Below are 12,998 nucleotides of genomic sequence, written 5' to 3'. Positions count from 1 at the left end.
CAGTTGGACATGTACACCTTACAGTCCCTCCATACACCGAATATACTAGACCTATTGCTTATAGTATCTGAGATATGGACTTGACCACCAAAACTTAACCTTGTTCACTGATCCATGAAATGAGGTTGAGGTCAAGTGAAAACTATGACAGGCATGAGGACCTTACAAGGTACGCACATACCAAATAAAGTTGTCCAATTACTTATAATAAGAGAGATATTAACATAACAAAAAACCTTTTTCTCAAATAGTCATTGAACCATGAAATTGAGGTAAAAGACAATAGAACAATGGAGAAATGACAGTCAGGAATTTTAAAACATAAGGCATTTATATACAAAGTATGAAGTATAGGAGGTTTTCTACCTTCTGAAATATTAAGCTTTTAAGAAGGTTGTTAACGTTGCCGTCTAATCACTTTCCCTTTCACAGGCTCAACAAACACTATATATAAACAAATAAAGAATTGTAAAAATATGTTATTTTTATTGTCTTGTTGATTTGGCATTATACTATATAATACTACTTTGTAACTATATGTTGTGCAATGTGTCAATCCTTTAACAATAACCAATATATAACAGTGTAGTCACATGATAAATTAAACATATAAAGCAATGTAACAGATTCAATTCAGTTGTTTTAACTGAAATATATAACAACTTCATTATTAACTATAACAACTAGAAAAACACTCTGGTCAAGTACAAACAGTATTAAACAAGGCCATGTCACAATTTAAAAATTTGATACACTTATTTCCTTATAAAGCACTTGCTCAATACAATTAATTTTGTCAATTGATATAAAAAAAACAAGAGTGCACATGCTGAAATGTCTCGCCTTCTTTACTAATCATTGATATTATGTTGATAGTCCTAAATATAAAGTTTTATTACCATGATTACAACTGTCACATAAACTTAACTTTAATCAAGAAAACTAAACATTGAGCAATGAACCATATGAAAATGAGGTCAAGGTAAGATGAATGATACCAGACAGACATGCACAGCTTACAATTCTTCCATACAACAAATATAATTGACCTAATGCTTGTAGTTTAAAAAACCCAGACCAACACACAAAAAGTTAACAATAAGCAATGAACCGTGAAAAGGAGGTCAAGGTCAAATAAAACCTGCTGAGCTGACATATATATCATAAAATATTTCAAAAATGATCAAATATAATTGACCTATTGCATATAGTATTAGAAAAAAAAGACCAAAACTCAAAAACTTAACTTTGATTACTGAACCATGAAAATGAGGTCAAGGTCAGATGACATCTGCCAGCTAGACATGTACACCTTACAATCATTCCATACATCAAATATAGTAGACCTATTGCATACAGTATGGGAAAAACAGACCAAAACACTAAAAATTAACTATAACCACTGAACCATGAAAATGAGGTCAAGGTCAGATGACACCTGCCAGTTGGACATGTACACCTTACAGTCCTTCCATACACTGAATATACAAGACCTGTTGCTTATAGTACATTTTGTATCTGAGATATGGACTTGACCACTAAAATTTAACCTTGTTCACTGATCCATGAAATGAGGTCAAGGTCAAGTGAAAAGAGACGGCATGAGGACCTTGCAAGGTATGCACATACCAAATATAGTTATCCTATTACTTATAATAAGAGAGAATTGAACATTACAAAAAATCTTAACTTTTTTTTTCAAGTCGTCACTGAACCATAAAAATGAGGTCAAGGACATTGGACATGGGACTAATGGAAACTTCGTAACATGAGGCATCTATATACAAAGTATGAAGTATCCATGTCTTCCACTTTCTAAAATATAAAGCTTTTAAGAAGTTAGCTAACACCGCCGCCGGATCACTTTCCCTATGTCAAGCTTTCTGCAACTAAAGTTGCAGGCTCCAGGAAAAACCATGGATCACATTTATAAAAAAAAAAAATGTTTGTATAAAATCTGAATAGCAAAAATCTTAAAGCTTTACTTTATCATTTGTTTCATCAATAAACATAATTTAGATGAGCACTAGGCACACATAATAGTAAATGGTTCGTATAGAACAAGATAGAACTAGTAATCAACCAATGACAACATAACTGATTCCCATGGCAACAGTTCATAAAAATCATTATATTTTAGTTCTGATCTTTTAACAACAAAGTACTATTACTAATGCACTAGGATTCTAATTTGTGTAACAATAATAGTATTGTTTATATACGGATTGTGTTTCTTTAAAAAAAAAATTGTTATTAACAGCATTTGCATTTCAATCAAGTGAATCGTACAGATATTATGCATTTTTAGTTTAATAGATAATTATTGTGATATAGATTAAAATTTTCATTAATCAAAAATGAATTATCTTTATCATACAAAAGAGATCATCATGTATCAAATTAAAATGCTGTTTTGTGACCCTTTTACTGATTTCAGCAAAAAATGAAAAACAAAATAGAACAACATACATGTACTGCTATGCAGGCATAAAACAAAACATTTCACAAGCTAAAAAATTCTTGTATATCACATAGAATTGGACGGGACGTTTTATATCACACGAATGTTTTATATCACATGAATAAAAAACAAAACTAACAAATCATATATCACAGATATGCTTTAAATTACTAACAAGTAATTTGTGTATCTAAAGATGAATAAAGTTTAGATAAAAGAGTTCAAACATATCTCTAATTACACAACATTGATCATTTAAATGTTAAATCTTTAAAACAGTCATATTAGCAAACACATGTTGATAATACATTATTACAAAATTAGGAGTACCAAGATTGTCTCCCCTTTTTCATTTGGCAAGAAAATTGAGGTATATTGACAAAAAACATATACAATGTATTGGCTAATTGTAGTTTTTAAAATTCATGTAACTACAAAAGGCACACAGATCTTTCAATGTTTTAGGATAATTTCGATGTATTATGCTTTCTATTTTGAGAAATACTTTATTTTTATTCAAATGGATTTTTTTTTAATTTTCTAAAGCCAAAATCCTAAATAGGTTTCATTTTTGTTGTTGTCCCAAACAGGAAATCAAGTGATCACAAAAAAATGACAGACTGACACAATTGAAGAAATTCACATTTATTCTAATAAAATACATATTGATGATAAATGGTGACAACTTCCTCAATCAGTGTTGAATATAAGTAAAAAGCAATATCACAAAGATAACTATTCCCCATTTGTGCAGATTATATCTTTATGTGTGCTATTGAAAACAAGAGTCATAACAAAAAATTAAAAGATGATCAATTTCTTTTTGTATTAAAGCTTCTATTAAAGATAGATAGAAATACTGTCAGCAGTTTGGGTGCAACACCTAGTCTATTTCATGTAGTAATAAAATTCTTTCTCAATTTTGTAATAGAATGGCACTATAATTTATCAAGGGAAAAACAAGCATTGAAATCAAAATTAAGTAGGAGGTCCATAATAATAATAGGTTTTCCTAAATTCAAATTTAAAATTTAGTAGCTGATTACATAGAAGTTCAAAAGAAACTATGGATGGATGTAAACATAAATGCAGACAAACAAAATGAAACAAGAAACACTACAACTTTTTTAACAGGTGACACAATAATACTAACTATAAGGGTTAAGGCTTGCCAATCAAAGAAAACAATGAAAAATTATTATATTTAAATTCAATGAAAGACTTTTTATGTAAAGAAATCTGAATATCCTAAAGAGGTATAAGACATTTTTATAAACCAAGAACAAAGGTAAAGGGAGATAATCCACTTTAATTTCTTGTGATTGGAATACACATTTACATTTATGAAACAATTGTTGAGTATTTCCTTGCAATATTATGTTTCACTTCTAAACAGACTTTTTAAAGTCTTACATTAAAATAATTATTCCAGGACAATTATTACACAACACCTTTTCATGATAAAAATCGGTCACAATCATAAATAAGAATCAAAATTAAAAGATTTATATGAAATGAAATGAATGAAATTCTTTAAATAGAAAACTATGTCTGCCTTTGTCACGATTCTACAGTTTCTAACATTTTATCTGTTTCTAAAGTTAAATTTCTTGTAGAGTTTCTTGTTTGACCCCCTCGGAGCAATCTTTCTTCTTTTAGCACTTCATCATAAACTGTCGGTTCAACAAACACTAATCCAGCTCGTGGTCGTAGGTTTATACCGTCATACTTCGGAGTCCAATTGGCTGAAATTATAAAAAGATAGATACTTTAGTTATCAATGAAAATTTTACAAAAGATCTCCTGAAATTGTGTCTTTATCTAGCTGTCAAAGGGTGGTTATTAGCATACACATTTTATTATGAACAGTGTCTTCTTCCTGCAAATCATTCATATGTCATTACAACATTGAGAAATAATACAGATAAGTTGATAATCAAAAAATGTACCACTTCTGAAGGTAAGTTAGAATATGTAATACATCCTAATAAAATACTGGATTACTAAACAACCAAAATATTTAACTGCTGAAATAATAATGTGCAGTAAAACTGCATCCAAACTACAAAATAAACAATAAAATAGAGATACAATTTGATATATGAATTTCAATGTTGTAAAGTTCATTCAATGCTGTTATTTTTTAAAAGTATCAAATCAATTCTAATATAATAATGTACAATAGAGTATGAGAAAACCAACAAAATATGAAAATGGAATTTTGTACGAGTCTTCAAAATGAGAAAATGACTTTCAATGGTTGCTTGTTGTGTGGGAATAAAGATTTTGTTGATATAGTACTTAGTCTGTGTTGATGACAAAAAATGATACTGGAATGTACAGCACTCCCATTCTGAAAGATGTTCAGAATTTACCCTTTTGACATATGCATTGGGAACTATGTAATCAACTCATGAATAATTCTGCAATATAAAATTAAGATAGCTATATAAACCAAAGGATATCCTAAACCTTTATCTTGATGAATCTAAAAGAAACATCAACTACATGTGAAGCATTCCATCAGCCCCTTCTGCATTACTGCAGATTCATTTTTTTTCATGGATACTAAGTTTCATGAACTGAGCAGCAAATATGTTTTCTTGGACTATTTTATTTCATGATGTTTTCAACATCTCCACACAAGCCTATAGAAAATTTGTACTTTATTGAAACTTTTAATTTGTAGTTAACTTATAGCTATGTCATCCATGAAAATTGGTATCCAACGAATAATAATAAATCCAAAGTATACTGAAATAAGATTTAAGTTTGAAAAGATTGAAAAGATAAGCTTTTTTTTTACCTACATGGAAGCTATATATCAAATTAAGACCTAATTTAAAGAGATAACGTTAGTTTGTCTTAGATCAACTTGTCAAAAATATTGACCTACTTAAGATAGTTTTATAGGTATGATGTGCATCATGACTTTGTGCTGAAATATCTGCTCCTGAATACCATCAAATCTCATAGCGATAGTAAAAAAATACAAAGTTGTGACCACAGCTCACTAATCATAATAACTCCCCTCCACACTATTTTATTCCACAAAATGCATGATTTGTGCAAGAAAACCCCAAATTTTTCAGATAAGGAGTAAAATAGAAGGTGTACAATGCCATAAAGTCAAAGATTCATAGAAATCCAGAACAGCTTTGGAGAAGTTACAATTACAAAATACCTAATCCTGTTATAGATATGAGTAAGTCTATGTTTTGTTATAGAAAACCCCCAAAACCTATACAATTTTAAAATGCCTTAATTCTTTTATAGATTTTAGGAACTCTATGTTTTGTTGTAGGATATCTGCACAATCCAATACTATCAGAAAATAAAGAAGAAGCTGGTAGAAAAGGAGTTGCCAATACAAAGTGTAGACAAAAAAGTTGGAGGGACAAATAAATGCAAGTTCATAATTTGCTAGGTTTGAAGCATATTTCTGCATGAACCTAAAATAGGATTAATAATAACATAAATGTTACAAAATTTTCTGTACCAGATGCATATTTCGTCAATTAATGTCTCTTCAGTGATGTTCAAAGCCAAAAGCTTTTAGAAACATTGAAGAGCTAATCAAACCAATAAGAGGGTATTCAATGTTAAGTTATAAGTTTTTAACGATACATAGCCTGCAAATACAATATTCATTGTCCCTAAAGTGTGTGTAGTGTGCTATCAAACTAAATCCATGCATATATATGTTTAGGTTGAAAAGGTGCAAGCATGCACATGTATAAAAATGTTCCAATCAATAGCTGGGGTAAATAGGTTACCACTGACCAATTATTGATCACAGAAGTTTAAAAAAGATAAAAGTTTCAGTATTTTTGAAAAGACATACTTTTAAAGAAGGGAACAGCCTATGCTAGTTTAAATTTATCTTTTGACATTTTACAAGAACAACCTAAATTCACATACTTTCCCTCAGAAAAGATTGCAAAGTGATAAATTGAATGTTTTTTTTTTTTTTTTAAATACCATACAATGCAAATCATCCTATTCTAATAAATGAATTAATAAGTCTTTCTATTTCATTTTCCATCAATTTTTGTGGAGATCCAGATAAACAGAAGCTTTTAATCAGAAAGTGACCTACACCAATATGAATAAAGCTATCCCGTCCAAAGAGAAAAACCCATCTACAAGTATTGGAGTTTTACTCACAGTTTCACATATTTCTTTATTAGCCTATATTTTTTCCCTAAAATTTAGGTAACACCAGTAAATCGGATGGAAAATAGAGTGTCTTAAAAATAATAAAATGTTTTAAACTATAGGAGATATGCTTTCCTGGGAATCTTTCATTCAAAAGAAACTTACATTTGCAATTTATCAAAAATATTCCATATTAGCGAAATATTTGAATTTCTTTTAAGTCATTTATGTACAAAGTAATATAAATGTCAAAAAACTACTTTACTTATTTTAAGCATGATTACAGCTTCAAGTTCTACCTTATTTAAACCACTAATATTATGAACAACAGACAATTCTTTCAAGCATTTTACTTCATTCTATTACAAGACTTTCTGTTTTTTAACATTCTTCAAAATTTGTTTTCTTGAATGTGGATTATGCAATACATGTACTATATAGATATAGGAAGATGTGGTGTGAGTGCCAATGAGACAACTCTCCATACAAATAACAATTTAAAAAGTAAACCATTATAGGTTAAAGTACGGCCTTCAACACGGAGCCTTGGCTCACACCGAACAACAAGCTATAAAGGGCCCCAAAATTACTAGTGTAAAACCATTCAAACTATGTTCATTATATTGAAGATCTACTGCAGTGTGTTTACTATCTATAAAAAATACATTTGAAATACAGCATGTGTATATATTAAACATATTTAGCCACTTTTACTAATGCTTAATTGCATTTTGTATAATTTCATGCTATTTTTTTTCAATATTCTATTACTTTTGTCAAATCAGTGGACATTAAATATCAAGTTCTCTTATTTTTTTCTACTCTGTTAAAAATTTAGTGACTGTAAAAGTGTAGTTCATCTGTAGTTCATGGAAAAGTATTCTGTTATGGTTTTAAATATGAAATGGCATGTGACCAAAATCTCTAGAATAATCTATATCAATAGGGTATTATGGTCATTTTTTATCTGAGATCAAGGGCTTACTGAAAATAGCTGAAGGAAATTTCATTACAACTGATTTGGACCAGTCCTGTATGTATAGAACCATGCATCTAACTTAATTTTGATTAATGCTATTCAAATATAATAATCAATTCCATTTCTATTTTTACATTCCACTGATCTGACATGTTTGTTAGTTATATTAATGAGGTTTTTCTTCTTACCAAGCAGCACCCACCTTTACTATAATCTATTAAAAATATTATTTAAAAAAAGTTGAAAAAAATACTACAAGTATAAAAGCTGATTCTTCAAATCTGATCTAATACTACATATGAAAGCACTATGACAATCCCAGTGTGCTATACCATAATACTATACCCCTAACATTCCATCATGTTTGTAAGACTAAATTATTAGAAAAAAAACATTAAATATTAGATATAAAAAGCCTCAAGCGCACCCCAATAAAAAATTTATTATAACTTGTAAATTATTGCTTACAAGACAATTTTAAGAAGTAATTTCAACATTCCTGGTAGTAATGATTTTATTTCACAAAAGTAAATTGGTTAATGAGATAATTTGTTAATGAATGAAACTATAAGCGTTACAAATTTGGTGAGACATTATTATTTTTTTGTTTTTCAAGCAAGATGTTGTTTGTGTCAACATTTCATGACATTAGTTTACATTTTTTATGACATCAGAATATTTGGTCCAAATGTACAAGAAATCTAAAATATTGTCATGTTTTCTAACTATTTGTTTACTTTTCAAAATCATCCTTCACCTTATAATTGTCTCACACTTTTGTACATGTTGGTTTAGCAAAGTAAAATACACTAACATATAAACAGTTAGCACTGAGATACTTGTATAAAGAATTGTTGATGCTGCTAATGCTTACTCAAGATTTCATAGAAAAGAAGTTCCTTTATAGTATTAGATCTAAAAGGAAGAAACATTCTGGAATATTTGTTCCTTAAGGACTTAAAAAGTGTACAGAATGTTTGTTCTAAAAGAAAAAGATATTATAGTATTGTTTATAAAAGAGGGACAAAAGATACCAGAGGGACAGTCAAACTCATAAATCGACAATAAACTGACAACGCCATGGCTAAAAATGAAAAGGACAAACAGACAGCCAATAGTACACATAACACAACATAGAAAACTGAAGAATAAACAACACAAACCCCACCAAAAACTAGGGGTGATCTCAGGTGCTCCGGAAGGGTAAGCAGATCCTGCTCCACATGTGGTACCCGAAGTGTTGCTTATGAGATAACAAATCCTGTAAATAACGTAGTCTAATTCGGTGGGTCACATTTATGAAAGGGAAGGGGATTGTAGTTACGACGTAAGGAACATATCCGATATCATTTGTGAAACAGTTATTCCATAACGGTCAACCAACTCGTGATGGCGTCCGTAAAATTAACGAAGGGATGATTTCAACTTCACCATTTGGAACTTCCTTGTGAGCAACAACCCTCTATCAAAAAAATCAAGACAGGAAATGCAAGCACAGGAATATCATATCAATTGGGAGATATATACACCGTATGCAGGTGCTGCTGGAATGTTGCTACTTAGAAATGGAAAGTTCACAATTGGAAAGCTGAAATCATCTCTTTTGTCGTAAAGTTTTGTTTTTAATCGACCCTCATTGTCAATTTCTAGATGTAAGTCAAGATATGAGTTTCCATTGGAACTTTTGTTAGGAAAAACAAATTATTTTAATGCATTTAAACTAAAACAGCATCCCTCAGTTTCACTTCAATTACTGTTGTGTCAAGTTGGACTAAAACTGGATAATTTGATTGAAAGACATATTGATCACTTTGTCTTCTTAGAGGTAAAACTTATCTAATGCCATGTTGACCAAAAAGTTATTCTTTATTAACTGAAAGGATTGTAATAGTGAAATACATGTACCATTTTACTGCAGCTACATCACCCTGATCAGCTGTTAGTAAAATCCCATACCTTGACATTGTGAAGTCAGTTGTATTTGAGACTGGCTTACTGGTTATAGCGTTGACCTGCACTTTTCACAAACATTACAATATTTACCCCAACTGTGAGAATTTTTTTTAAAAAGTAACAAGTCCTCTTTTGGTTAACTAGTATAAGAAAGAAAAAAAGATTGTTTCATTCTTGAAAACAGCCCCAATAAAAGCTTATGAATTGATTGGTAGACACTGTAAACATCAGTTGCTAGATACAATATGAAGTCTTGAAAGCTCATTTGCTGTGCTCACTTGCAAACAAGCTTCATATTGTGACTCACAGCTGATATGTTACAGTATCAATATGTAAAAACCTTTTAATATTATCAGTACTTATAGGTCTGAATGAAATGGACTGTAATACCAAACTAGAAATAAAATTGAGAATGGAAATGGGAAATGTGTCAAAGAGACAACAACCCGACCAAAAAAAAAACAACAGCAGAGGGTCACCAACAGGTCTTCAATGTAGCGAGAAATTCCCGCACCCGGAGGCGTCCTTCAGCTGGCCCCTAAACAAATATATACTAGTCCAGTGATAATGAACGCCATACTAATTTCCAAATTGTACACAAGAAACTAAAATTAAAATAATACAAAACTAACAAAGGCCAGAGGCTCCTGACTTGGGACAGGCGCAAAAATGCGGCGGGGTTAAACATGTTTGTGAGATCTCAACCCTCCCCCTATACCTCTAACCAACGTAGAAAAGTAAACGCATAACAATACGCACATTAAAATTCAGTTCAAGAGAAGTCCGAGTCTGATGTCAGAAGATGTAACCAAAGAAAATAAACAAAATGACAATAATACATAAATAACAACAGACTACTAGCAGTTAACTGACATGCCAGCTCCAGACTTCAATTAAACTGACTGAAAGATTATGATTTCATCATATGAACATCAGGCACAATCCTTCCCGTTAGGGGTTTAGTATCATACCATCATAACATATATGAGAAGAACATAACCCGTGTCATGCCAACAACTGTTTTTAGAATAAATGTGTTTACTTCCGATGCAAAGACCTTATCAGTGACTCAATATTAACGCCAAAATATGCAATCTTTAATGACTTGACAACAGTATCGTAATTATATCCCTTCTTAATAAGTCTATTCAAAGGTTTTGTAAGTTTCTGAGGTGAATACTGACACCTTTGTGCTTTATAAAGAATATTTCCATAAAAAATTGGATGTGAAATACCTGAACGTATTAGAAGTCTGCATGTTGAGCTATATTTACAAATGATGTCTTTATACCGATGATAAAATTTAGTAAATGTTTTGACTAGTTTGTGATATCGAAAACCCTGGTGTAATAATTTTTCAGTAATACACAAATGTACATACATTTCTCTCGTTAAAATCTAAAACATTGTTACATACACGAGCGAATCGTACAAGTTGAGATATATAAACACCGTAAGATGGTGACAAGGGAACGTCACCATCTAAAAACGGATAATTAACGATAGGAAATGAAAAATCATCCCTTTTATCATAAATTTTAGTATTCAGCTTTCCATTAGTGATATAGATATCAAGATCGAGAAAAGGACAGTGGTCATTGTTAGTATTAGCTTTATTTAAAGTAAGTTCAATATGTAATACCAAACTAGAAAACATGTATTTATCCTCATGGGCTCTTTGGAAGTGATCCTAAACAGTGAAAAATTATTGTCATTGTGACCTAAATGAACAGCATTCAGAAATAACACTATAAAACATCACAAGATTTCTGAATAACTGACCTACTCTTATTACTTAATTAAATAGGAAGTATGTAATGTTAACCTGTACAACCCTCCAACCATTGATTACCCACTGCATAAACACATTAAAGTCATTCTTATCAAATACAATACAGATGAACAAAGATAGCTACAAGCAAGGTTACAGAGAAAGCTAATGTTAGGTTGTGCTAGCAGTGACAGCATATAAATGTACCTGGTAATACACCCGCAGGTCTCATATAGGAACGTGATTTTGGTGTGCTCATTTTGGCTGTAATTATAAACATGATGTGGTTAGGCATAGTCTTACAATGTTACTTAGGTTTGACAAGTTGATGATCTTAACAAAACTCTGGATTTATACAGATTAGTAATGAAGACACAGTTTCAGACAAAATCCTAAGGAAAAATGAATGACATTTCTATGATTCCATAATTTTGAATCTTGTTAATTACCTCATAAAGTTATATGATTGGGAAAAAAAATAAGGAGATGTACATTAAAATTTCAGGTGAAAAGGAAATAAAACCTGATAAACCTAATAGACTTGATTCTGAGTCCCTTTTCAAAATCAATTCTGAAAGGGTTGAGCTTACTGTTAAAATATAATTATCATGAGTGCTGTGGACCCATCATTATTTGTGGGCTCCTACTTTTTTGTGGATTTGGTGGGAAACAGTAAACCTGATATTCAACAATTCTTCCTCAATCAACAGAAAATGGGTAATCACATATAAAATTGAAGTGCTAAAATTTCTAACAATGTTAAGAAAAAGTTTAAATTAATAGTTTAAAATTGTTACTTTAATTAAACAAATAGTTCAGCTTATACTGTAGATTGGTAATAAAATAGTCTTAGGAAATATATAGCAGTCTCTTACAAAACACAATCTGAAATTTTGAGAAATAAACTGTAAGCTTGTTTGTAAATATTTTTAAAATTCTTATAAAAATCTGAAATATATAATGTTAATGGAATCATAATATATATATATAAATCCAGTATTTTTTATCATATCAACTATATATTTTTAAATTTTAACCAATCTTTGAAGCAATCTACATATACTAACTACCATACATAACTACACTGCTTGCATTTAAATATTATATACCTAATAATAATTGAAGGCTGTGGCAAATATAGCTCTGTCACTAGGGATGACTTCTGTCAACATATACTATAGAAAGAAAAATTTAAATACTTTCTTATTTCAATATACCGGTATGTGTAAAGAATTTGTCAATATGACCATGGATAACAATTCTATTTATCAATTTAAAGAGTATAATGAGTGTTTAAGTAATTTGTAAAATAAATAATTTCAATTTATTGTTAATAGGTATAACATTTGAATTAATGCATTGACCCTTGTATCTAAGTTTATAGTCCATATCACTATTGGGTACAACAATAAAAAAAAAAACTAGAATTTTATACTTATATTAAATCTAAAACTGATTTACTTACTCACTTGTACATGCAAACTCAAACACACAAGTTTATTGTTAATTTTTAAAATTGATGAATTACAAATAATTTAATTAAAACTTCATTTTTTACATGCATGAATTCATAATAACAAAATTTTCAACTAACAGATGTAAGTATTAACCTTTTAAGCAACAATAGTTTATTAATTCATATATAGTGTAGCTGGATTCTAAATTCTAACAAAATA

The 12,998-nt window shown here is 30.0% G+C and overlaps 1 protein-coding gene across 27 annotated transcripts in view; it reads right to left on the bottom strand.

The window, feature by feature from the left end:
- Nucleotides 1–466: 466 nt before the first annotated feature.
- The window catches only part of LOC139517636 (myb-like protein X), a 65,928-nt gene continuing 53,396 nt past the window's right edge, over nt 467–12,998 (bottom strand). For 13 of the 27 annotated variants that reach the window (XM_071308880.1, XM_071308885.1, XM_071308882.1 and 10 more), the window contains 2 exons: nt 11,530–11,586; nt 467–4,206 (listed from right to left, as the gene is read on the bottom strand). In XM_071308880.1, the coding sequence (XP_071164981.1) occupies nt 4,022–4,206; nt 11,530–11,586 (242 nt within the window). In that variant the 3' untranslated portion in view covers nt 467–4,021. Of the gene's footprint in view, nt 4,207–6,628; nt 6,666–7,786; nt 7,813–7,943; nt 7,971–11,529; nt 11,587–12,431; nt 12,498–12,998 lie in introns of those variants that run through there. The other 14 variants (XM_071308884.1, XM_071308895.1, XM_071308888.1 and 11 more) reach the window with 9 other exon arrangements.

Source organism: Mytilus edulis, chromosome 3 (genome assembly GCF_963676685.1).
Source record: "Mytilus edulis chromosome 3, xbMytEdul2.2, whole genome shotgun sequence".
In the NCBI taxonomy this organism is placed as follows: Eukaryota; Metazoa; Mollusca; class Bivalvia; order Mytilida; family Mytilidae; genus Mytilus; species Mytilus edulis.
Note: the sequence above shows the minus strand (reverse complement) of the source record. Positions and strands in the feature narration are given on the sequence as shown.